The 26,764-nt window shown below is 49.0% G+C and overlaps 1 protein-coding gene across 1 annotated transcript in view; it reads right to left on the bottom strand.

The window, feature by feature from the left end:
* TECPR2 (tectonin beta-propeller repeat containing 2) overlaps positions 1-26,764 on the bottom strand; it is a 97,989-nt gene that overhangs the window by 7,414 nt on the left and 63,811 nt on the right. The window contains exon 17 of the mRNA XM_040641415.1: positions 24,914-25,062. Within this exon, the coding sequence (XP_040497349.1) occupies positions 24,914-25,062 (149 nt within the window). The remainder of the gene's footprint in view (positions 1-24,913; positions 25,063-26,764) is intronic.

Raw genomic sequence — 26,764 nt, 5'->3', positions numbered from 1 at the left:
GGAGCAGGTGGCACGGAGGCCGCCTCTGAAACAGGTAACGGCCCTCCCCAGCAGCTGGAGGCGAGGCCATGGGGAGAGGGAGGGACACAGGCCAGGTCTCAAAGCACAGAGGAGCACAGGCGGTCAGAATAAGAGCTCACAGGACATCAGTAACTGCGCACTGAAGGAACAAGAGCAGCACATCCTCATGAAGCACATCATCGTGCAGCATTTCCCAGACTGGGTCCCACGGAACACCACGCCACCCCCACAGAGGTGCTCACGCTGCCTGAGCTCTCGGACCAGCTCCCTCCTGAACACTTCTGTCTGGGGTCACGTAATCACTTGCTGGACAAAGAGCACCTTCAGTGCACCGGGCGCTGTGCTAGGCACTGGGGAACCTCAAATGCAAACAAACCACACCCCCCTGCCCGTGGGGGAGGGCTGGGCAAGGCAGGACACACCGATGCAGTAATGGAGGGGGCGCTAGGAGAGCCTTGGCACAGGAGGGGTGGGTGGCCAGGGGAGGTTCCCTGACCCGGCTGCCCTGGGAAGGCATGCTGGGCAGGCCCAGCGAGTGCAGAGCCTGAAGCCAGGTGCAGGCTTGGGAGCAGGAAGGCGGCGGGGTGGCTGGAGTCCAGTGACCAGAGACAGAGTGGGGAGAGGTCAGAGGGGTGAGGGCCACTGGCTGAGGGAGGAAGTGGACTTCGTGCTGAGTGAGGTGAGAAGCCACTAGATGGTTTTGAAAACAGAAGTAACACGAAGTGACCCTGGCTATCATGAGGACAGACTTCGGGGAAGCCCGTTCTGGAATCCAGGCGAGACAGAGATGGCTGGGCCCCGGGGCGGTGGTGGACAGCCTCAGGGCAGGCCTGCAAGGTGCCGGCCACATCATGCCGGGGCAGGGCTGCCGCTTATCTGGATCCTTCGGAGCAGCCTCCCCGCCAGCCTGAGCCCCCTGTCCGCTCGGGCTGATAAACACAGCGGCCACTGTGTCAGAGCATGAACACAGGGAGAGGCCTGTCTGACATCCTTTCCAAAAGAAGAAAATAAATGGTTGCAAAGTTGGCTGCTGAGAGCGTGGGCAGTGGAGACGGCCGGTCTGCCTGCGGGGCTCGGGCATGCCATGCGTTCACGAGCGAGCACCTGAGGGCCGGCCACACCAGCGGGGCTGGATGCGTCCTACGGTCAGAAACCAGGAAAATCACTGGAGCTAAAAGCAATGACTTCCTCCTTCTCTGGAGCAGATGGTGTCTAACAGGCGTCAGGGTCATTCCTAGGGGGAGACAGTGCAGGGTCGGGGAGCAGGGACCCCTGGGTGCTCGCGTACCATGAGCAGTGGCGGGCTCTGCTGTGGCTCAGGACAACGGTGCTTGTCACCCAATTCATTAGCCGCCTCCCTGGACCTTTGCCGGATTTATTTTATGAACTCAGATTTTTTTTTTGTAATTGTCACTTTTGGATTTGTTCTTTTGTTCGTAGACTACTGTTTCAACTTTCAAATTGAAGTAGAATTACCATACAGTGCTGTATGGGTTTCAGGCGGACAGCACAGTGACTCTACCAATCCACACACCCCCCAGGGCTCCCGAGGTACATGGGGTCGCCACCTGTCACCAAACGACGTGATGACAACATTGTCGACTATATCCCCTGTGCTGTACTTTTCATCTCCGGGACTTATTTATTTCCAAAATGTAAGTTTGTGTCTCTTACTCCCCTTCACCGATGTCACCACCCCTCAGACTGTTTGTCTGAAGAGCTCTGACATAAGCACAGGTGTCTCCACTAGGACAGCGGGAGTGTGTTCTTCTTGGGCCTTCCTCTGAAGGCGACCGCGGGCTTCTGACTGAGCGTGGGGCCCTCAGGCGTACTGGCTGCGCTGCTGTGCGAGGGGTGCTCACGGCGTCTGACCACCATTACCACAGAGTCTGAGCTAAGTGGGCCTGAGCATGTCCACGGACAAAACCGAGCACACCAGAGGCTTCTGGACAGAGTGGGCAGGACTAGGGTCCCAGCAGCCTGCCAGTGAACAAAACAAACTCCCAACCACTGGGCCCTACCCTTCCATTGGCTCATTTGAGAAACGTGAAAAACAAAATATGAGGGAACTGTAAAAAGTGATTTTGAGGATACTTACTGTTAATACTTTGATTTATTTTTATTTTATTTTTTTCTACGTAAAGCTCTCTATTTAAAAAAAAATCTGGCTTACGTCATTTTGCGTTCTGCTTTTGGCTCAGTTCACAATATACGAAGCCTTCCCCCCAGGCCGCCACAACTGTGATTCCAACAGTGGCTCTCCCCCTGTCACCCAGCAGGCTCTGGAAAACAGACCTGGGCCTTGCATCAGGGGCTCTCAGGAGGGCCCAGGCCTTAGCATTTGCGATGCAGTCCTTCTGGGGCACAGTCATGAAAACATCTGTAACCAACGGGTAATAACAAAGAAGTGGCAAGCAGGAAGGGCTGGACACTGGTATCAAGTGTGACTCAGAGGTCAGAAGGAATACAAAATGAGGTCACTAGCAGTCCCTGGAGACCTGGGCGGACAGGAGGTGGCCTGGGGCCTTGTGACCAGACTGCAAAGGGTTAAGAGTGAGAAGAGAACAAAGTGGGACCGGAAGGCAGGGGAGAGTGTGGTGAAGCCTCCAGGAGGGGAGGGAGGGCTCAGGGCCTGTGTCCAGTCCCACCCTGGAGGAGTTGAGGATTTCTTCCTTCGAGAGGGGCCTTGTCTCAGGAGGGAGGAGACAGTGCGGAAGAGCCATCAAGCACCCAGCCCCACCCGCCCCACATGCTCCCACCAGTCTCTGGGACACAGGGCCATGGCCCTGACAACATACGAAGTCTCCGTGACCTTTGTTTCCCGACCAACAATCAAATATAGGCCCTGAGGAATGTTTGTTGAAGTGGAGAGAAAGGAGGTTCTGGAAACTCACTGACTGGTACTTGCCAGCTTCTCAGCCAGGCACTTGGCCACCTACCCATCCATCTACCTATCACCCACCTTCCACCACATTGCTGCCTACCCCCTGTGCCTCCACCACGCTCCTATCAACCACCAGCCCACCAACCCAAGCATGTGCCATGTGCCAGGCACGGTCCTAGGTGTGAGGGATCATTTTTCTTGACTCCTGATATTAAAGTCTGGTGAGAGATACACCATTAACTGAACAGTCCCTCAAAGAAACAGAAGACTGCAACAAGGAAGGCTACCGAGTGAGGTGTTCTGAGACGGTATGGTGTGCCAGGAGGCAGGAAGAGAGTGCGCCCAGTGGAGTGAGGGCACAGCAAAGGAGCGAGCAAGGGACCTGGGGCCGGATGCTGGGCCAGGCGGCTGGAGCAGGAAGTGCAGGGCAGCACCGTACAAGGCCTGCCTCCTCGTACACTGCAGGAAGGTCCGCGGGGGCCCCGGGCTCTGAGACTGAAGGTGTTCAGAGAGGGAGAGGTTAGAAGAGGTACCTGAGGGCAGATGCTAAGAAACAAGACGCAACGTACAAAAGGCTTCTTGGCTGACTTGAGGACTCAGTGGATGACATGGCATCCTGGCCCCTGTGAGAAGCTGGAGGCCATATGGAAAAGAAAGGCACCTGCCTGGGGTGACAAGGCAGCACTTGTCACTTTATGTGTGACATAAAGTTATGTGTGGGGTGACACACATTAAGTGTCACTTGCCCTCTGCCACCACTCTGAGAGCTCCGGAATATGGCCCAAGACACACAGTTTCCCAAATGGCGACTGGAGAAGTCCCAACAAGATTACTCCCACTGGAAAAGCAGGGCCAGACGCTGAGATGGGGGTGAACAGGGAGCAGTCTGTGAGGACGACGCATCACACACAGGCCGTTTTCTGTTTTTGCTGAACCCAAGTCCCTCCAGAGGGAAGGTGAGTGAGAACAGGTCCACTGGTTCTTAAACCTTACAGTCCCCAGGATCTGTGCGGGGAACTTACTAAAATGGCACATTCCTTATTATTCAGCCATAAAAAAAGAATGAAATCTTGCCATTTGGGGATGGAGCTAGAGGGCATTATGCTAAGTGAGATCAGTCAGAGAAAAACAAATACCATATGATTTCACTCATGTGTAGAAACAAAACACATGAGCAGAGTTTGGGAAAAAAGAGAGAGAGGGAGAAAGACAAACCCAGAACTTAACTACAACAGAACAAACCGATGGTTCCTAGAGGGAAGGCAGGGGTGGGGGAGCCGGTGACGTGGATGAAGGCGCACCGGTGATGAGCACGGGGTGGCGTGTGGACACCGCACACCGGAAGCTACTCTAACGCGGTAGCTTCACTAACTGGAACTTCAGTAAAAACTTCACTAATGAATGAATGAATGAACAAACAAATGGCACATTTCTGGGCTTGCATCATCCTTTCTGCATCAGACTTTGGGGCTAGGGCCCAGAAACGACCTTTTACACAAGCACCTCAGGCAATTCTATACAGGTTATCTATGGGTTAGCCCCCCCCCCCTTTTTTTTTTAAGATTTTACTTATTTGAGAGAGAGAGAGTGGGGGGGGGGGAGCAGAGGGAGAGGGATAAGCAGACTCCCCACTGAACGCGGAACCCAATGCGGCTGGATCTCACACCCTGAGATCATGACCTGAGCTGAAATCAAGAGTCAGGTGGTCAACCGACTGAGCCATGCGGGCGCCCCTCTGTGGGCTACCTTCGAGAAACAGTGCTCTGCACTGCTGTCAAGAAGTGGGCAAGACAATACTACCCAAAGCAGTCTACCAATTTTAATGCAATCTCTATCAAAATCCCAGCTGTTAGTGCAGCAGAAGTGGAAAGGTGAACCTAAAATTCATATGGAATTGCGAGGAATCCTGAGTAGCCAAAACAATCTTGAAAAAGAAAAGTTTAGAAGACTCACACTTCCTGATTTCAAAACTATGATGAAGCTAAGTGCTCAAACAGTGTGATACTGGCCTAAGGACAGACATATAAATCAATGGAATAGAACTGAGAGTTCAGGAAAAAATCCATAGTCAAGTGATTGCCAAGACCGATAAGATTGCCAAGATCATTCAGTAAGAAAAGAACAGTCTTCTCAACAAATGGTGCCGGGACAAGTGGATTGCACACATGTGAAAGAATGAGGTTGGACCCTTACCTCACACCATATACAAAATGATCTGGATCAAAAATAAATGAGAGAGCTAAATCTGGCAATGGTTTCTTAGATATGATACCAAAGGCAACAAAAAGAAAAAAGATAAACTGAATTTCACTCAAATTAAAAACTTTCATGCATCAAAGCACAGCATAAAGAAAGTGAAAAGACAGCCCACACAATGGGAGAAAATATTTGTAGGTCACGTATCTGATAAGGGTCTAGTGCCCAAAATAAAGAACTCTTACATCCAACAATGAAAACACAAACATCCCAATTAAAAAATAGGCAAAGGACTTGAACAGACATTTCTCTAAAGAAGACGTACAAATGGCCAACAAGAACATAAAAAGATGATCGACGTCATTAGTCATTAGGGAAATGCAAATCAAAACCATGCAATACCATTTCATACCCACTAGGATGACTAGAAAGAGGAAAATGGGAAATAACAAGTGGAGAGAATGTGGAGAAATGGGCACCCCCCCCCACCTGCTGGAGGGAAGGTAAAGTGCTGCAGCCACCGTGGAAAACAGGCGGCTTAACCTCAAAAGGTTAGACACGGAATGACCATATGACCCAGAAATCCCACTCCTAGATATATCCCAAAGAATTGGATCAGATGTTCAAACAACACCGACACGAATGTTCACGGCAACAGTCTTCACAACAGACAGAAGGCGGGAGCAGCCCAAACGTCCGTCAGCCGACAAGTGCGTGAACGACACACGGTCTGTCCACAGGGTGGGATATCATTCAGCGGAGGTGCTGATATGGAAACAACACGAACGCACCTTGAAAACACGATGCTCCGTGAAAGAGGCCTATCGCAAAAGGCCACCTACTGTATGAGTCCCTATATAGGAAACGTCCAGAAGAGGAAGATCCATGCAGAGGAAAGCAGATTCGTGGTGGCCAGGGGCAGGGGCAGGGGGGCTGGGGAGTGGCCGCCATGGGCGCAGCGTTTCCCTGAAACCTGATGACCGTGTCTGGAACTAGACGGTATGAAGGCTGCATGACATTATGATTGTGCTCGATGCCGCGGATGGTAACATTTACGTTACATGGACTTTACCGTAGATTTTTTTAAAAAAGGAAAACCTGACAAGCCTTGTTTGTCATGACGTACTACTATTTTGCAAAATGATATCACTGGGGAGGCTGGGGAAATGGTACTCAGATGTCTATTATTTCCCTCAAATGCATGTGATTCTGCAATTATCTCAATAAAAATTTCAAAAAAAGGCAGCCTAAAATTTTGGCTTATTCATATTCAAAACTACATAAAAATGAAAAACAAGGAATGAAGGTTACAAATGTAAAATGGAATAAATCAGGAATTTAAGATTTAAAAATGATTTGGAAACGCTAAAGAATTATGTATAGCTTTGGAACCCTTCCAAAGACTGTGAGTGTGTGCCCCGCTCCTGCTTACTTTTGTGTCTTTCAGAGATGAGATACAGGGCAGGCACAGGGAGAGAGCACACCCCCTTTCCGGAAGTACCTGCTGATTTAATCGCGGCCATCCACAGGCTCTGATACTGACAAGTCAAAGGGGCTGCTCAGGCGGAAAGTTTCCCTTGATCAAGACCTCACGGCGGCGGGGGGCGGGGGGCACCAGGCTGCTTTTCCATGTTCTCAAATGATAAAGGCTCATTACTAAGTATCAGCCATAAGACGGTATTTTATTTATTCCAAACTGCCAGTATTACAGAATAAACCATTACTTGTTCCCATCAACCGGGAAATTCTACAGGCAGAATTTAACTGTATACGCTGAGATCCTGACCAGACACACAGTTCAAATGAAAGAGTGAGGTTTTCCTGTGACACACCACTCTGCCCGCCCGCTGGCCCACCCAGGGCCCCTGGGGCCTGTCCTCAGGTCAAGGGCTTCATCTTACTTACCAAGTGCAAAGAAATGCTTCTCAGCTTAGATAACGTGAGCTAGAAATGGGACAGGCTCTGTGTTTCCTGGAATGAAGACGAGCTTGTTTTTGAGTTATATACGGGATTTGTTAGCTCTGACTCCAACTGTCTCATCTGGTAGACTCCCCCAAGAATTGGGGCTCCGGCCACGGGATTACTTGTGGCAAGACCACAGTCCCAGGAGAAATGGTTCTGGCGACATGTTCAGACTGTAGCCGGTGGTCCCGCTGCCCGCTGCCCGCACCCCTGCCAGTGGAAGCCTCCAGCAGGGAAAAGTGGGCAACCCAGAAGGCATCTACACACCCTCCCCCAGCGAGTCCCTCCAGAGGTTGGTAGCTCCACCTGATTTTGCGGGTCCGGCAGCTCCATGAGGGCAGGGCGTGCCTGCCTGCCCAGAGCCTGGCTCAGCGCCTGGTGCACAGCGCGCTCTTTACGGGCAGTGACTCAGTGTGTGGGGGCCCGGCCTATGGGACTCGGCCTCCGTGCCGCGCGGCCCAGACTGCTTCCAGGCCCTCCTAACAGGTCAGGCCAGCCTCAGCCCGTGCCACCCTGCAGGACGGTCTGCCCCTGTGCTACCACACCCTGCTCCCTCCCCACCACGCAGCAGCCCCTCTGGCCCCAAGGTTGGCCAGGCCCCACAGCACTGGGCTGGGTGTCCCAACCCCCTTCTCGGCTTACTTACAGGACTTATGAGTCCACTCTAAGAACGCTCCCTGCTCTGTGAAGCCCAGCCCACCAACTGCCTGTTTCAAGAGCCTTCTGAAAGACACCCTGCCCCCATGGCCCAGCCCTGAGGGACCCCCAGCCAGTGTGCCTCCCACACCTCACTCCTCTCACCTGGGCAGACTCAGAGGCAATTGGCTGTTTCCCTTTTCACAGCCCACAGGGCTCCAACTGTCACAGCATTTCACAGAGCCCCTGCTCAAGAACGGTTCATGAGATTGGCATTCTGGGGACAGCAAGTCCCAGGTGGCCCCCAACAGGAGCGGGGCAGTGCAGCTAACTGCAGGTTCCACAGAAACAACACCTCTTACTAACAAAATCTCTGACTTTTCTGTTTTAAGGGTTTGCTCAAATGATTTTGGGCCGGAAGGGACCCAGAAGACCAGCTAAACTGGACGCCCTCGTATTCCGGGTGAGCGAAGTGATAAATCTGATGCTGATGGTGAGGGGCCCACAGCAGAGCTGAGCCTAGAGCTCAGGGGCCTGGGGGCTCAGATCCGAGTTCTCCCAACTTCCAGCAGGTGAGCCTTTACCCTAAAGGAGTGCTTGCACGCATGTACACACACACGCGCGCACATACACACTCGTACACACGAGCACGTGCACACCCCTTAGCCGGAATGTGAATACATCCAGGGCAAAAAAAAAAAAAAAAAAAAAACTGAAAATTTTATAGCCAAAGGAAGTGTTTGTCTAGACAGCTCATTTAGGTATGGGCTGTACGTGAACCTGGATAAAATTCAGGGGGACCATTTCAGGAACCAGAGGCGGGTAAGTCAGAGAGCCAGCAAAGCGGCAGCACACGCACACAGGTCACCCCAGGAGATGCCTGGCAGGGACCAACCCTACTGCCACCACCTTCCAGACTCCTCCCTTCACTTGTCTCCCTCCGGATATCTGTTTCAATGAATCGTTAATCCACCTCACGTTTGTGACACACTGTGTGAACTTTCCTTTTCCTCCGTGTGGAGCGAGTACGCGGGCTGCTATCGTGATGAAGCTCTCGGGCCGCTGAGGCGTGGGGTTTGTTGTCCTCTGTCATGCGGCCCCACAGTTCTTCTACGCTCTGACTTTTCAGTGGTCACTTCGGGTCTGTGCCTTCCCCCATTGCAGATGCTCTTCCTGCTTCTGGTATATTCCTTCTGATCTCAGATAAGCTTGAAAATCAGACAGTATTAATAGGCCTGTATTTAAAGCACCAGCAGACTCTCAGGGTGAGTGAGGGCCGAGGGGCTGACGCGTGGACCCTGCTGTCTTTTCTTCCCACTCAGTGTGTGACCCAGGGCAGATCCCCTCCCCCTCCGGCTCTGTGTCCTTGCTCTGAGGGTGAGTCCGACGACCTGCCGGGCTCCTGACTCTGGGTGTTCATGCTCCCATGCTGGGACGCAGCCGATTCTGCCTGCCGTGGGGCTGCCGTGGGGCGTCCTCTGTCCTCACTGCCCAGAGACCAAGCAGAAGAGTCTTCCACCTGAGGCCACCGAGCTGCCTCAGGGCTCCCGCAGAAGGCATCCTGGGCGGTCTCATGCGAGCGGCTCTGCTGTGATTTGTTGAACACATCAGGCTGAAGTATAAGATTTTATTTGAAGAATGAGTTCCATTGCAAAAAATGTTTGAAAACTGCTGGCCTAGCTGAGTGAGGCTAACAGGCCGGTTCTGGGGTTCTGGATGGGAGAAAAGCTCCCCTGTTTCTCTCCTTTGGTCAGCCGACGACAAAGCCAGACGCCCTCTCCCCTGTCACTCCCGCGCTGGCTTCAGCGAGTTCCTACACCTTTGCATCTGGAATCCAGCGAGTTACGGCATCTGCTAACAGCAGGTGGATGTGCCCAACAGAACGCTCAGAGGCGGCTTTCCTGGGCGCGGTCATGTTCTTTTCTTCCTAAGTGAGGGTTGGTGAAGCTCACCGTGGCCACTCTTTCTGTCCACCCCTGGAGACCTGCCACTGACACCAGCCCGACGCCTGTGTCGTGGTCCACATCGGGCCTCCAATGCTATAGTGACACCAGAAGTCTGCAGAAACTTTATCCAGTTGCGCTGGCCCCTAGGTGTCTCTGATAGCTGATCTCACGGCAGCTGCTCAGAGGAAGGCCCAGCACTGTGGCCCCGTTCGCTGGCTGCTGCACAGGCGGGCCCTGGGACTGGCCTTCTGGAAGTGATGCCCACAGGACGGGACCCTGTGGCTTTGCCCCTCTGGCTGGCATGCAGGTCCTTCCTGGTGCTCACAGCTGTACGGGACACGCACATCAGGCTGGGACATGGGACAGGTCCCCAGGGACATGTTTTCACCAGTGGTCACATGCCATATTGGAAACGGACAAGGGCGCTGCTGCGGGTCCAGGCAGCCCATGGTACCTGGCTCTCTTTTACAGGGAATTGCAGCCTTCCAGAATGAGGGGACGGGCTGAGACTTGGCTATCCCAGAGAAGGGCACTATTTCTTAGCAACAGGGTTTGAGGAGGAGAGCTCAAACACAACTCTTGCTCAAATGAGCTACAGGAAAAAGGGCAGCATGGGGAAAAAAATAAACGAAGTGGCGAAAAACTTAGTTTCCCTCAAACTGGGGCTTTTATGTCCAACAGCTTCAGACACCGTTTTTGGAGGTTTTCCACCTTCACCTGGAGGCAGCCCCGCTGAGTGCATCAAACCCTGGACATGTCAAGGGAGCCCCACCTACCCTAACCACCACTCAGATTTCTGCGGGCTGAAGGAGTGTGGGTGGGGGATGTGGGCATCCCCCGAGGGCTGGACCATGGAGTGTGGAGTGGAATGGGGTGGCCTCCACCCAGGTTCTCAGCACGAGGGTGTCAGAATCAGCTGCGGAGCTGTAAATCCCACAGCCTCCGGGGCCGTGACAGTGGAATGAATGCACACACCTCCCTTCTCGCTACCTCTGCAACACCCAGTGAGAACGAGAGTTCAAACAGACTCAAACGTCCTCTGCACTGGGAGAATGAGCAGGGCAGACGGCCACCTGACTGAGGAAGTGGGAAGGCGTGGGGGGCAGGAAAGGCCTTAGTGGGCTCGGAAGGCCGAAAGCTACCAATCGCATGCAGGGAGCCCAGCAAAACAGCCCAGTCAGCTACCACGCAGGGAGCTCCAGGCAAAGCTCCTCCCAGGAGTGTGCCCCACTCTCAGAACCAAGACTGCCAACATCCAAGGCCAGCCTCTGCCACAGAGAAGACGAGACAGACGCAGAGAACAGGCAACTCCAGGGCATGGAGACCACACAGGAGAAGAAACTTCAGAAACATCCTCGGGGGGAATAAAAGGAGGCTTGAGAGCGAGAAACAGCAACAGGGACTTCCAGGAACTAAAAACAGGCCCACAGAATCATCCAACAGAGGGACTGCAGGATGAGGCTGAGAGTGTCTTTTAGAAAGCAGGACAGAAGCATAAGAAGAGAAAATGGGAGAGGGAAGAACAGTGGAGGCTGGTTTGGGAAGTCCCCCGTACAGAAGCAGGAATCCCCAAGGGAGCAAAGGAAGAAAACAGGAGGGTAGAGGCAGGAAGCAGATCGCCAACAGGGCAGCAGGGCACAAACTCCACGCTGGAAGGCCTATCAGCACAGAGGCTAAAATAGGCCCTTTCCAGGGTGTGTCACTGTCTGTTCTGGGAACACTGGGAACAGAGACATCTTATAAACTTCCAGAGAGAAAAGCAGGTCGGCTATCAAGGATAGAGGATTGGAATGGCTCGGACTTCTCAAAAGAAATGCTGGACACCAAGAGATAATAGAGGAAACCCTTCAAAGTCTAAAGGAAAACGATTTCCAAGCCAGACTGCTCTACCCAGCCAAGGCCAAGGGCAAATGTGGGCAAAAGACTTTCAAGTTACTTATCGTGAGCTGTTCTCAGGAAAACTGGAGGATAATGCTCACCAAAACAAAGGAACAGGAAGACATGGGATCCAGGACAGATAAGACCCAACACAAAAGGGGGGGCAAAGGGCAATCCCAGGTAGGCTGGGTGACCAGGCCAGAGGGGGGCAGGCCAAGGCCTCCAGGAGAGACCCCTCCAAGAGGATGAACTGGATGGAACCAGATGTGCCCAAGTGTATGGAGAGGAACTTGAGACAACTGGTGTGGGGTTGAATATGTAAAACCACTAGATGGAAACCTAGATGGAAGAACAAGACAATTATCCAGTCCAGGGAAAGGAGAGTGGTACAGACGGGAAAATGTAGTGCAGGTTACCCCTGGCTCAGCTGTGAGGAGCCTGCCCCCTACCCCCGCACAGAATGATGAACTGCTCTGTATCCTTCTCTCCCAGCAGGGAGTCAACTGGAAACACTTAGAGCTAGAAGGATCAAGAAATCGCTCCCTAAGCCGTCATTCGGGGATATGAAGCCATAGGGAAGTAGCTCTCCTTAAAGGGGAAAACAGGTGGGGAGGCTTGTTTCTTACAGCTTCTTCTAGCTGACACGTTAACCTCTGCACTTACCTGTGTGACTTGTATTAAAACCAACCAACCGAGGTGTTGGAGCCCCACTCCAGACCTGTTGAGTTTATCTCCAGGGGAGGGACCCACGCCAAGACCTCTGAAAACATGGCTCAGGTGGGCCTTACATGGATCTGATTCTTCGCTGGTCAGGAAATGAAGGGCCAGGGAGTTTGGGCAACTTTCCCAAGGTCATTTGGTCTCATGGAAAAGTAGGAGTATTAGTTCAGGTTCTTTTGATGCCAAGTAATAGGCTCTGCCTCTGTCAGGGACAGTCCTGGCTGGCGGGGCCCCAGCTGATTCCCAGAGCCCTGCACCCTATCTGAGAGCAGAGGCCCCTGCAGGTGGCCAGGGAGAAGGCCAGCACCCCCGCTTCCCGCCAGGTCTGTCCAATGCACTTGTGTGCGGACCAGCCGGGGGTGAAGCCTCTTGCAGCACCGTGAACTGGAGCAGGACCTAAGCACAGCCACCAACAGGGCCAGCAGGCACACGCAGAGGGGACTGGTCCGGTCCCCGAGAGAAAGCTGGATCCCAGCATGGGTCGGCTTCCTTCACCCAAAAACATTCTGCGTCAGGGTCCCCACTTCCATTCCACGTCAGCCTTGTATCTCAGATGTGCAAACAGACCCACGGAACCACGCCAGAGAATTTCTGGGGCTTGTAAAACTTCCTCATTCAGCTCCTGCCCGGATCTGGGCCAGAGGACATCTCGAGTCTTCTCTTCACACAATACGTTCTCTGTACCCTAGAGTCCCAGTTCTCCTTTGGGGGCTACTAGTATTTAGTGCCAAGAGGCACAAGAAACTAAGGTCTCCCCATGCTCATGACGGTCCCCAGCCATCAACTGTCCTAACCAAAGCCACAAGGGCAGCAGTATTTTTCCCTCATCAGAAACACCAGGCCAAACCCATGACTTGCCGGTCACTGGAAATGCCCTTGTCTGCAGGGCCCAGTTCAAAGACCACACGGCCCACAGAAGCCAGGGTTGGTGACCCAGGGCGATGGGTGTTTCTTTCATGGTTGTGACCATAACCCAGTGCACCCTCTTCTTTGGGTCAGTGATCACTTATCTCTCGTCTGGAGACCACTTTTTGCATTTCTGTTCCCTCTGCGACCCCCAACACGACATGGTGCGGCCTATCTTCCTCCTCAACATTTCCTCACTGCTTGATACAGGTTTTCAACAGCTCACAGAGGGATAACTGACATACACAAGATGTACACATTTAACGTGTACAACTTGGTAAGTTCTGACACATGTATGTGCTCAAGAAACCATCCCCATGGTGCTCGTCTATAAACCCTCCCAACCGCCCACCGATCCCTGAGCTACCACGGCTCTCTGTAACCACAGATCAGCCAGCATTCTCTACACTTAACCTAACTTAATCATATGATACGTATGCCTTTCTGTCTGGCTTCTTCACTCAACATAATTATCTCATCAAATTTGGAAACCTTTCGGCTGAATTTCTTCCTGCCACCCCTGCTCCTCTTTCTCCTCCGGACAAGGCTGCATTTGAACAAGGCCATGTGAGGCTGTCTCGGGCTCACTGATGCTTTGAGTTTCTTCCAGTCTTTTTTCTCTTTGTTCTAGTTTGGATGGTTTCACTGCTGTGTCTCTGAGTTCCCTGATCTTTTCTCCAGCAGTGTCTACACAGCCACCAATCTCATCCAGAGTATTTTCCAACTCAGACATTGTAATTTTTATCCCTGCAAGTGTGATCTAGGTCTTTTTTTATAGATCCCGATTTTCGACTTAATGTATGCAATCTTTTCCCCAGTATCTAGAACGTAAAGGGTAAAGTTATAACAACTGTTTTAATGCCCTTTGAGTTTTATCATCTGGAGTATTTCTGGGTCAGCTTCTGTTGATGGATTTACCTCCCTTCATTGTAGGTGATATTTTCCTGTTTTCTCTGCTTGCCTCATGAGTCCTGATTGGACAGAAGACAATGTGAATTTTACCTTGTTGGTGCTGGATATTTTCATAATTTATAAATATTCTTGAGCTTTGTTCTGGGATGCCACTAAGTTACTCAGGAACAGTCTGATCCTTCCAGGTCTTGCTTTTAAGCGCTGGTCACCAGTATTAGAGTTGCATTCACTATAGGGCTGATTTTGCCCCATCACTGAGGCCAAATGCTCTTGTATGACCTGATTACGGATGGATAGCACCTAGGAGGCCTCCTACTCTGGATGGTGAGATCAGGAACTACTCCTGGCTCTGCCTGAGCTCCCAGGCATGCTCCCTCTCATGCTTCCAGGTGGTTCTCTGGCCCTAATCTGTTCCTCAGCTGAAGCCCTGTGGGGCCTCTGCAGCTCTGCAGTCCCCGCCCCAAGGTCCTGCCTCCTGCACCTTTCATGCTCCCAGCGCTATGCCCTCAACTCAAGGAGCAGGCTGGGCTCTGCCAGCCCCTACCTGGGGTCCCCCTCCCCATTCAACAGCCTGGCAACTACAGGGTTCACCTCATTTGTATCCTATTTCTCAAGGGTCACTGTCTTTCACTGTCTGACGTCCAAAGTCTTGAAAACCACTGTTTCACACAATTTGTCTGGGATTTTAATTACTTCAGGCTGGAGGGTAAATCTGCTTCCTGTTAGTCTGTATTGGCTGGAAGCAGAAGTTTATTTAACTGGTCTAAGGCTTCAGATTTCATGTCCAAGTGATGATTCCTGTTGTATGTGGATTGTGCCTACTACGTACATGGATTGTGCGAGGTATCTTATCTATGTAACATGTATTTTAACTTAAGAGAGAACTACTTATAAATGTCAGCTATCAGTCTCACTAGAAGAAGAGCATTTGAAAGACAACATTCTAGAGCTCATGCAGTGTTCACAGACATCAGAGCACGTGCTAGGCAGCAGGTATCTGAGACACTGTGAGCACGTACGTGGAAGGACACCGAGAGAGGCTGGGACAAAACGGGGATTTCAGAGGGAGGCAACATTACTCATTATTGTGCCCAATCCCCCAAGTCCCCACTCTTGGAGGTAAGTACTTCCTACACACAGACAAAGGTATTTTTGAAGGAGTATTTTAGGTTTCTTTGCTCTCTTGACTCTGCTGGAAAGTAAAGGAGGTGAATTCACACTTACTATGGGTTTTCTTTGTGCCGGTTAATTTTACATACGTATTGAACACCCACCCGCCCCCACCTAAGCGTTATTATGACAATTTTGGAACATACAAAAAACCTGAAAGAATTCTACCGGAAACACCTGTACACTCACTCCCAATAACACTTTACTGTCATGCCTGTTCACGTATCCACCCGTCTGTCCACCCAGCAGTCCGTCATGCTTCTGGAGGTGCTTCAAACAGAGTTGCAGACATGAGCAGAGTTTCTCCTTAATCCTTCAACATGCAAATCATCAACTACAGTCAATATTAATTCAGAGTTCTCCCTTGAGGTGAAGTTTACATACAGTAAGTGTATGGACCATAGGCACACCATTCCATGAGTGTTGACAACTGTCATCTCCCAGGGAAGCAGCCTCAAGCCCCTTGCCAGTCATCCCCCTCCCCCCACCCCTGCATCCCCAGGCAACCATGGGTCTGATTTTTGCTATCAAGATCTGTTCAGTTCGACCTGTTCTAGAATTTCCTCTAACTGGAGCCATATGGGAGCCAAAGGACCTGTAGCTGTAGTGGGCCTGCTGCGATGTCTGCTAAGCAGCAAAGGCCAGCTCCAAAGCCATGAGGGCCACCGCTTCACTGGAAACAGTTCTCCTTATCAATACTCACTAGGACATGACTTTTTTTTTTTTTAAAGGTTTATTTATTTACTATTTGAGAGAGAGAGAGAGAGAGATAATGAGCAGGAGGGGCAGAGGCAGACGGAGAGGGAGAGAGAATCCCAAGCAGACTCGCCATGAGCACAGAGCCTAATGCGGGGCTTGATCCCACGACCGAGATCATGACCTGAGCCGAAACCAAGAGTCAGACGCTTAACCGACTGTGCCACCCAGGTGCCCCTCGCCAGGACACGATTGTAAATGGCTTTTCAAAGCACATTCTTGATTATTTATAGCAGCTGCCACTGTAATAACTTGCTAAGTGGACTCCCCACCACAAGGCGGGTGCTGCACCTGCTTCACTCACCACACAGCCTTGCTGCACCAGCAGAAGAGCCAAGTTCACGCTGCTAGAAACAGTGTGACAACAAATACTTGATTATTTCCTAAGACTGAGTCTTATTCAGATTATTCAGAGTTATGAACTACTTACTCCATAAGCAGTGTAAGCTCATTACCAGATTTTCAGAAAACAGAGGTAAACAAAAGGAAGAAAAACATCAGCCACGAGAGCACCACCCGGACATAACCACTATCATTCACTGTGTATCTTTACAGAGTTTTCAGTGCATACATCACTTTTTTATTTTTTATTTTTTTAAAGATTTTATTTATTTATTTGACAGAGATAGAGACAGCCAGCGAGAGAGGGAACACAAGTAGGGGGAGTGGGAGAGGAAGAAGCAGGCTCATAGCGGAGGAGCCTGATGTGGGGCTCGATCCCAGAACGCCGGGATCACGCCCTGAGCCGAAGGCAGATGCTTAACCGCTGTGCCACCCAGGCGCCCCCATACATCACTTTTTTAAACGAAAACAGAATCATTGAACATGTTTCATAACTGACATTTTTACTCCACAATGTGCTGTGAGCATTTCTCCATGGGAATAAAAGCTCTTCTGTGGAGTAATGCAGAAGACTTATGGTGGATTTCCCTGAGTAAACACATCACAGTTTAACTCAGCTCCTTCACAGCAAATCCTCGTAACATCCCTCCTACAGAGCAGAGACCTCCTAGACACTAAACATGTAACTAGCAACGTCTTTTCCTTTCTATTAAACACAGGGACTCTCAAGTGGGATTACGTCTGCTCTGGCATGTGAAGCTCTGTGCCCCGTCCCAGGGGACGGTCCCGTCCGCCGCCCCAGGAGGACGAGCTGTGTGGGAAAAGTCCAGGGAGGAACGAGGCTGACTTGCCGCACAGTGTCGTGCATCAGCACGAGAGAGGGATCTAACCCATGGCCTCCCAAATGTGGTGACAGATCTGGTTTCATTATCCCCAAGGCCTACTAGCATTTTTATTTCAGGACAGAACACTAGTCATCAATCAGAACACCCCAAAATTCTTAGAAGCAGGTGCTCCGCTATACCCACGGAGCTTCGCTTTGGGATGTGGGTGCCCCCTCCTGTCCCTTGTTGAGAGTGACCTGTGCTAGGTCGGTGGGTGCCACCAGAGGGTGCAAGGAGTGACAATGTGTCATTAGGGCTGCTCAGCCATACCTTCGATTAGGGGTAAGGAGAGTGAAATCTCCTTGGACTGCTCTCTGCTCTGATGTCCTGAAATAACTTTCATCTTGATGAATCCATGGAAGGCCCAGTTCAGGTGGGGGGTCTGTTCTAATGCTAACCCTTCTCTAATGAAAACTTTCCTGCTGTTAGGTGTGAACTTTTCCAAACAGCTCGATGTGTAAAGTTACATCAAGTTATAGATCCCTGCTGGCAGATCTGGGGGCATGGCATTCTTGTGGGTACTACCTATCATCATGCTTACATGCTTATTTTATTATTTTGTGGTACATATCGTTAAAATACCTAAAGCAACTGAATTTAAATAATTTTTTAAATGTGAGTTTGGCCATTTGCCAGACATAGCTATAATCCAAGCAGAGTAAATGAGCCCCAGAGAACCGATGAGCAGTCCACACGGGAAGGGTGGGCCGCAGCCTCCCTCCACATGAGGCATGGGACCAGCAGAGTCTGCTCAGGAGACAGAGAGGGGAGGGGAGTGAGTGGGCGGGTAAAGAAGGCCCGCCAGAAAGAAGAGGTGGGGCCAAACTGGGGTGGGGGCAGCCAGACATTCCCCTTCTTTTACTGGGGTCCTTGGCGCCCACAGTCAGGTGAACTGTCACATCATCAACTGAGCTTGCTTTAGCAGTGCCTCTTAACATGGACAGAACATTCTCTCACTAAAGCAAAAATGCAAAAAAAAAAAAAAAAAATCCTAAACACAACTATAAATATTTTCTCCAAATCCTTCCATATGTTAGTAAGTCTGAAAACTGAGTCATTTGTTTTGAGTACTTTGTGAAAACTTCACCCCAAAACTACTACAGGGGGGAGGTTTTCACCAGGGATGAGAACAAGAAACAGAAATAGAGTCAGCACTGACTGTGAAGGATTTCTGGTGCTTTGCTCCGTTGTGCCTGTTAGCATCTATGACCTGCCTCCCTGTGTCCACAGCAAACACATCCTACATTCTTCAAGTTGAAGAATGAGTAAAATCAAGTGGGAAGAGGTCGATCATGATCGCAATCTGGAAACCCCATGTAAACTCTAATGCTTGGATCCAACCACACGGTCCTGACTTTCTAAACCCTTCCAGTGAAGCATCATCTCTCCACTGCCACACTCATCTCGTCAGGCCCTCTGCAACTGAGTGGTGGGTCCCAGCTGCCCAGGAGAGGTAGGCCCCGCAGACTATATAAGAGCATGGCGGGCCTGGCACCTGGTCTCAGCTTGCTCACTCACTAGGGTTGTGGTTCTGCCCGGTCACTCACCTGTCCCAAGTCACATGCTTCCTCTGCCAAGTGGGGAGAGCCACTCCTGCCACCTATGGCCTATGGTAAATTCAGGACTACGGTAGGTCAAGGCTGGAAACAGTGTGGTATAAAAGCCTGGACAAACGTAAAGTCTGATTTTTTTCCCCACAGGAACCAATTTGAAAAGCGTTTTGTATCTTCAAATTCCACAGAAAGTGAATGTCTTCTCCTGCGCACTAAAAACTAACTGAGTCAGAAAACGTGGCTCCATTCAGTGGAACTCCTTGGAATAGTTAGTGTTTAACAGCCCGTTTAACAATCATTACTTTATTCAGAGCACAGCTGAGGCCCTTTCATGTGAATTTGCTCTATTTGGCCATTTTCCTGGGCAAAGCTTTTGATAGCTACAGTCAATAGAGCACTCCAAGTAAAACTCTGTCCCCAGTTTGAGCTCCGCTTCCTAGAGGCTATTCTAGAATCTAAATAGAGCAAGCAAGAACTATTTGCAGGTTCACAGAGTCTCTGATGTAACCCTATGGCTGAGTCGTAACTCAGCCAGGTGCCCGAGTGGCCCATGGCCACAGAGAGCGGCCCAAGCAAGGCAAGGCTGGCTGGAGCCCATCACTGGTAGCAGCTTGCTGTTTAGCAACCCCTCCCCCGTTCGCCCCGGGTCTCCCACATCTGACGGGCAAAGGCTGAGGCCAGGCACGGGTGCGCTCCAACCCTCTGCCACCACACGTCCTGCAGACCTTGCTCTCGCCCTCAGCAGCCCTTCACTGATGCTGGCATGGTCCCGTGCTGGGACTCTGTACACCTTTACAGTCACTCTAGGTTTTCTACAGCATGTGACAGTGTGACAGATACTGCTGGGAACTCTCAGAGGAATATCACTAGCAAGCAGAACACTGTGCACACGTTGTGGAAGAACAAGGATTATGGTGAGAACAGATGAAGTCAGGAATAGAAAAACAATAGAGAAAAATCAACAAAACCAAAAGACGTTTTTTGAAAAGATCAATAAAACTGACAACTTTTAGCTCTACCGACTAAGGAAAAAAGAGGGAAGGCTCAAACCACTAAAATCAGAAATGAAAGAGGGGACATAACTATCAACCTCATAGAAATAAAAAGGATTACAAGGGAATACTATGAACAACTGGATACCAATAAATTAGGTAATACCGATGAAATGAACAAATTGCTAGAAAGACAAACTACTCAAACTGAATCAAGAAGAAACAGAAAATTCTAAATGGACCTGTAACAAGTGAAGAGACTGAATCAGTAGTCAAAACACATCTCACAAAGAATAGCCCAGGCTTACACTGAGGAATTGTAAAAATGCTTAAAGAATAATTAACACCAATCTTTCAGAAACTCTTCCAAAAACAGGAGGAAGAAAGACTTGACTCATCCTACGAGGCCAGCATTACCCTGACAGCAAAACCAGACAAACACATGACAAGAAAAGAAAACTAAAGACCGATCTCTCTCATGGACACAGAAATCCGTGACAAAATACTAGCACACCAAATCTAGCAACATATATATATAGAAGATTATATAGCATAACCAAGTAGGATTTATCCCAGAAACAAAAGGTGGTTCAGCATATGAAAGTCAATCAATACAATACTCTATACTAATAAAGGAAAAACCCACATGATCATCTCAGCAGACGTAGAAAAAGCACTTGACATAATCCAACATTTTTTCATGGAAAAAAAACAACTTTCAGCAAACTAAGAATAGAAGGGAGCTTCTTCAGTCTGAAAAGGGCATCTATAAAACATATACAGGTAATATCATTATTTAATGGTGAAAGAATGGATGTTTTCCCCCTAAGATCAGGAACAAAATGAGCATGTCTGCTCTTGTCACTTCTCTACACTGTACGGGAGGCTCCAGCCAGGGTAATAAAACAAGAAAGAGAATTAAAAGGCATGCAGACAGCAAAGAAAGAAGTAAAATCACCTCTACTTGTAGATGACATGATTTTGTATGTAAGAAATCCTAAGGAATCCACAAAAAAGTTATTAGAAGAAATAAGTTTAGCAAGTTTTCCAGATAACAAGATCAATATACAGAAATTATCCTAGCAATGAACAAACGGAAAATGGAATTGAGAAGACAATTCCATTCACAATAGCATCAAAAAGAATAAATGACTAGGAAGTACATTTAGCAAAAGGAGTAAAAAAACCACATGCTCTGAAAAGCACCCAAATGTTGAAGGGAATGAAAGCAGATCTAAGTAAGTGCAAAGACAGCTCATGTTCATGGACTGGAAGATCGAATACTATGAAGATGGCAAGACTTCCCCCAAGTGACCGACAGCTTCACACAATTCCTACAAAAATCCCAGTGGGCATTTTTTTACAGAAATTGACAAACTGATCCTAAAATTCATATGGACATGCAAAGGACCCAGAGTAGTCAAAACAATCTTTTTTTTTTTTTTTGCCAAAACAATCTTGAAAAAGGAAAATCACTTCCTGATTTTGAAATTTACAACAAAGCTAAATAATCAGGACAATGTGGTACTGGTATGATAGACCTACAGATCACTGAAATAGAACTAAAGTAAAAAATCCTTAATTTATGGTGCATTGATTCTGACGGTCCTCCAAGACAATGTAATGGGAAAAGAAGAGTCTTCTCAATAAATGGTGCTGGTATAACTGGATATTCATGTATAAAAGAATGAATTTGGAAACCTACTTCACACCATACACAAAAATTAACTGAAAATAAATCAAACATCTAAATATAAGGGCTAGAGAGTGCCTGGGTGGCTCAGAAGGTTAAGCATCTGCCTTCAGCTCAGGTCATGATACCAGGGTCCTGGGATGGAGCCCCATATTGGGCTCCCTGCTCAGCAGGGAGTCTGCTTCTCCTTCTCCTTCTCTCTCTCCCCGCTGCTCATATGCTTGCTCTCTCTCTCAAATAAATAAATAAAATCTTAAAAAAAAAAACAAATACAATGGCCAGAACTATACAACTTCTAAAAGAAAACACAGATGCAAATCTTCATGACCTCGGATTAGGCCGAAAGTTGTACATACGTCATCAAAGACGTATGTAAATCATATATCTGATAAGGGTCTAGTATCTAGAATACCTGAAGAACTCTTATAACTCAATAATTAAAAGACAAATAGCTCAGTTAAAAAATGAGCAAAGGATCTGAATACATAGTTCTCCCAAGAGGATATACAAATGACCAAGAAGCATATGGAAAGATCTTCAACATCATTAGTCATTAAGGATATGCAAGTCAAAACCATGGGATACCATTTTTACACCTATCAGGATGGCTAGAATAAAAACATCGGGCAAGAAAAATTTTTGGTGAGGATATGGAGAAACTAGAACCCTCAGACATTACTGGTGAGATGTAAAATGATGCAGCCACTGTGGAAAACCATTTGTTTGTTCGTTTGATTTTATTTTTAAGTAATCTCTACACCCAATGTGGGGCTCAAACCCACAATCCCAAGATCCAGAGTCGTGTGTCCCAACAGCTGAGCTAGTCAGCTGCTCCAGTCCTTAAACATGTAAAACATACATTCACATACATTCATTTTCCCCCTAAGATCAGGAACAAAATGAGCATGTCTGCTCTTGTCACTTCTCTACACTGTACAGGAGGCTCCAGCCAGGAGCCTGCAATTCCCTTTACATCTGACCCTGCAATTCCCTTTAAAGGTATCTACCCCAAAAGAACTGAAAACATGACTCCACCAAATACTCCCACACGAATGTTCACAGCAGCCCACACATGGGTACAACCCAAATGTCCATCAGCTGATGAATGGATAAACAAAACGTCCATCTACACGATGGACTATTACCAGTCATAAAAAGGAACAGAGTACTGATACATGCTACAACATGCTACAGTACTTATAACCACGACGCTAAGTGAAAGACGGCAAAGAGGCAACATACTGTACAATTCCATTTATATGAAATAAGCAAATCCAGAAACAGGCAAAAACAGAGAAAGGAGATTAATGGCTGAGGGAGTTGGAGGTTCCAGGAGAAAAGGGAGTGACTACTAATAGGTATGGGTTTTCTTTCTGGGGTGATGAGAAAGTTCTGGAACTGGACAGTAGTGATTGTTGCTCAACTTGTGAATATACTAAAACCCCCCGAATTATACACTATGAAAAAGGTGAATTAGAACTCGTTTGTTTGTTTTGGTTTTTTGCAGGCCCCCCCGCTGAGCAAGGAGCCTGATGCGGGGTTCCATCCCAGGACCATGGGATGATGACCTGAGCTGAAGGCAGATGCTTAACCAACTGAGCCACCCAGGCCCACCACAATTTTTTTTTTTAAAGTAGGCTCCATGCCTAGCGTGGAGCCCAACATGGGACTTGAACTCACAACTCTGAGCTCAAGAATCAGACACTTAACCAACTGAGCCACCCAGGCACCCCTGAATTATAACTCTTAAAAGAATTAATATAAAGCTCTTAGGAAAAAAAAGGAATGTGTTAGCAATGATGTATCAAAGGGCTCAGGCAACAAGAGGTGCCTTGTATAAAAAGAATTTCGGAATAATGACACAAGCCACATGCTGGCCTCTCATCGCCGTGCACCAGCCGCGCTCAGCGGTGCCCGTGACGACACACTCCTGTCTGCCGGGTGCGCCACTCAGTGCGCCACTGAGAGCAGTGAGCGTGCATCCTAGTTCGGTACGTGTGACCTCGTGTTTACACCGTGCTTCCTGATCCACAAGGTGCTGTCCCTGACATTATTCTTTCTACTCACTCTCCCCTCAAACCCATTAGGGAAGAAGACCTACCAGTGTGGACACAGAGCCTCTCTGTGGCCACGACCACTCACTGGCGGCCTGCAAGAACTCTGACCTGACCCCGGGTTCCGCTGTAGGGCCCAGTACACAGCCCATGTCTGATGGGAGAACCAGCCCTGCGCCTTGCTCCTCCATTTCTGTCACCCCATTCCTGGGAGTTCAAATGTCGAAAACGTCGATGGTCATGAACACAGGCATTTACCCAAACGCTTGATTACCCGCCTGTCTCCATTCAAGCATTTGTTGGAGGACTAACTGCTCCTGCCCTGCTGCTGCCTCCATACGTGGCAACTTTGTTACTGTTTCTTTTTCTCAGATTTTATTTGAGAAAGAGAGTGAGCCTGAGCAGGGGGAGCAGCAGCAGGAGACAATGAAGCTGACTCCCTGATGAGCAGGGAGCCCGGAGCGGGGCTCAGTCCCAGGGCCCTGGGATCATGACCTGAGTCAAAGGCGGATGCTGAACTGCCCAAGCTGCCCAGGAGCCCTGGCAACTTCGTTTTTTCCAACAAAGTCACAAAGCAGGGACTAGCAGGAGTTGGAGCAGATAACTCTCAGGAAATCCCAGCCTCCTACTTATAAATTTTAACAGAAATATACCTAGTATAGCCACCAGGCCCGTTAGATCTCTAAGGGTAATTAAATAGTGCTCTAAAATCAAGTTTCTGCTTCTGATATGAATGGTAGAACAGTTAAGGGAAGAAGAAAAACATTTAGAATATATGGCAAACTGAAATATGGCAGGGGTGGGGGAAGGGACAGGTGGAGGGGATGGGAAACAGAATTTCAACCATCCAGGAAAGACAGTCACAAAATGCTGATAATAGATTGTCTTCATGACAAGATTTTAAGTGATTTTTAATTTCTTTGCTATACTTTTGGGTACTGTTTGATTTTATTTTTAATTTTATTTATTTATTTATTTATTTATTTATTTATTTACTTACTTATTTATTTTTAAGTTAGTTCTATGCCCAGCATGGGGCTTGAACTCACAATCCTGAGATCAAGAGTCACATCCTCTACCAACTGAGCCAGCCAGGTGCCCCTGATTTTATTTTTTAAAAAACAATGTTTGTTTTGTAAAAAGTTAAAATATTTTTATTTTGAGAGGAAAACATAACCTTACGTGCTGACTCAGATCATCTTTAATGATGTGTTCAGTTTGAAATTCCACGACAGGTATGTCAATGAGTAAGCACACGCTGGGGGCGCACCCTGTTCCCCGGACACACGCCTCTGCTCCCACTTGCTGGGAGGCCCGCACAAGTGGGTGTGGTCCCATTTCCAGAACTGCGTTCTGACAGCTTCTGTCTCACGGAGGAGCAGCTTGCTATCAGTTCAGTTTTGCTTACCTGGACAGGTGGCTCAATCATTATCCAGGCCGGAAGCATCAGACTGGGATTGAGAGGCTGGGTTCCCACTCGGAAGTAAACTCCGCCCCTAGAGTCACAGGCCCAGATGTGCTGATTTCCACATGCCAAGCTCGTCAGTTTTATAGCTCCTGTAGACAAATAAAGGAAAAGTCCACACACTAATTACTTTTGTAAAATGACAAACCCTTCATTTAATCTGTGGACTTTGATTCTATCCTTCAAAGAAAGAGGGTGAGGCTGCACTTGCTGTTGACCCTGTCGTCTGAGGGCAGCCCAGCTCAGGTGAGCTATCGAGGCCTCCGGCTGCCCCGCCACCTGCCAGGCGCCATACGGCGGCTCTCCTGCCCCATGGGTGATGTCGTCAGGATGCTGTCAGCACAGGGCCCTGAGCCACAAAGCACAGGGTTAATATGTGTGTGGGCCTCTCGTTAGCTTCATCACGTGTGTGCATACCACCAGCAAATTCTGCATCTGGGGAGAGGGAACTGCTCTTTATCAGGAATCCTGAGCCTGAGGAGAATTCATATGAAGTAGCTAAGTCGCCTAGAACCTTCATGTTTCTGTTCACATTGCTCCTGGTTAACTGAACCAATTTTAAGAGAAAAGGAAATTGGAGGAGGCTTTAAAGAGAAATTATGCTTCACAGTCTACCTGGCTGAAGAACAGCCAGCAGTGACTAAGCAGCTGCTGTGGGACAGGGTGCGGCTCCTCTGACAGCCTCACTTCGAGCCCTGCAACAGTGACGCGCAGTGACTATCACCTCAGCTCACACGCGAGGTCGTCCGGACTCGGAAACGAAGACACATGTCCAAGGTCCCAGGGCGAGGATGTGGCTAAGCCAGGAGGCAAAGGTCTGACCCCAGGCCAGCCCGACTCCTCTGCACCAGCTCTCTGCCCTCTGGGATGCCAGTGAATGCACAGATCGGATGTTCAGTTCAGTTTCGAACAGGCCCAGGGAACCCACGTCCTGTCAAGTTACAGAACATTTTCATCACCCCAGGAAGTTCCCTTGGGCCCCTTTGAGTCAATTCCCTTGGTTCCGAGGCACCCATTCTTCTGATCTCTATCACCATGAGTTAGTTTAGTCTAGAGGCCCACACAAACAATCACAGGTACGCCCTCTCTGGGCTGTGGCTTCTGTCACTCCAATGGAACGTGTGCAGGATTTGTCCCCAGTGTCGCTTCATGTTGTGAGCATTACCCCACTGCACGCCAATACCACCGTTGACCCAGCCACCTGGCGATGGGCATCTGGGCTATGTCCACTTCCTGCTATTAGGAGTAAAGCTGCTGCAGTCATTCTTGTACAAGACTTTTTTGTAAGCATGTGTTGTTTTTCTCAAATGGTGCCTAGGAGTGGAAGTGCAGGGCTACGGGGTGGGTGGACACCTGCCATTCTGCACACCCACCAGCTGTGCATGCCGCTGCCCACACCCTCACCAGCACCTGGTCTTGGCACCTTTTCCATGTTGGCCATTCTAGTAGGTGTAAAAAGGTATCTTGTCATGGTTTTAACTTACATTTCCCTGATAACTAATGATGCTGATTGTCTTTTAATGTGCCTATGGGGCATAACGTGCTTATGGGGTATATCTTTTGTGAAATGCCTATTCAAGTCTTTTGCCCATTTTTCAAGTTGAATGGTCTTTTGATGACTGAGTGACAGGATTTCTTTGTATATTCTGAAAACGAGTCCTTTGTCAGACATACACTTTGTGCCTATTTTCTCCCAGTCTATGGAGACTTGCCTTTTCATTTGCTTGACTGTGTTTTTTGCTGAGTTTGTAATTGTGATGAGTCAGTCTGACTTTAAAGCAGGGGGAGAAGGTG

The sequence above is a fragment of the Ursus maritimus genome, unplaced genomic scaffold (assembly GCF_017311325.1).
Source record: "Ursus maritimus isolate PB19 unplaced genomic scaffold, ASM1731132v1 scaffold_25, whole genome shotgun sequence".
NCBI classification, from domain to species: Eukaryota; Metazoa; Chordata; class Mammalia; order Carnivora; family Ursidae; genus Ursus; species Ursus maritimus.
The sequence above is the reverse complement of the archived record's forward strand: the minus strand, read 5'-3'. Positions and strand labels throughout refer to the sequence as shown.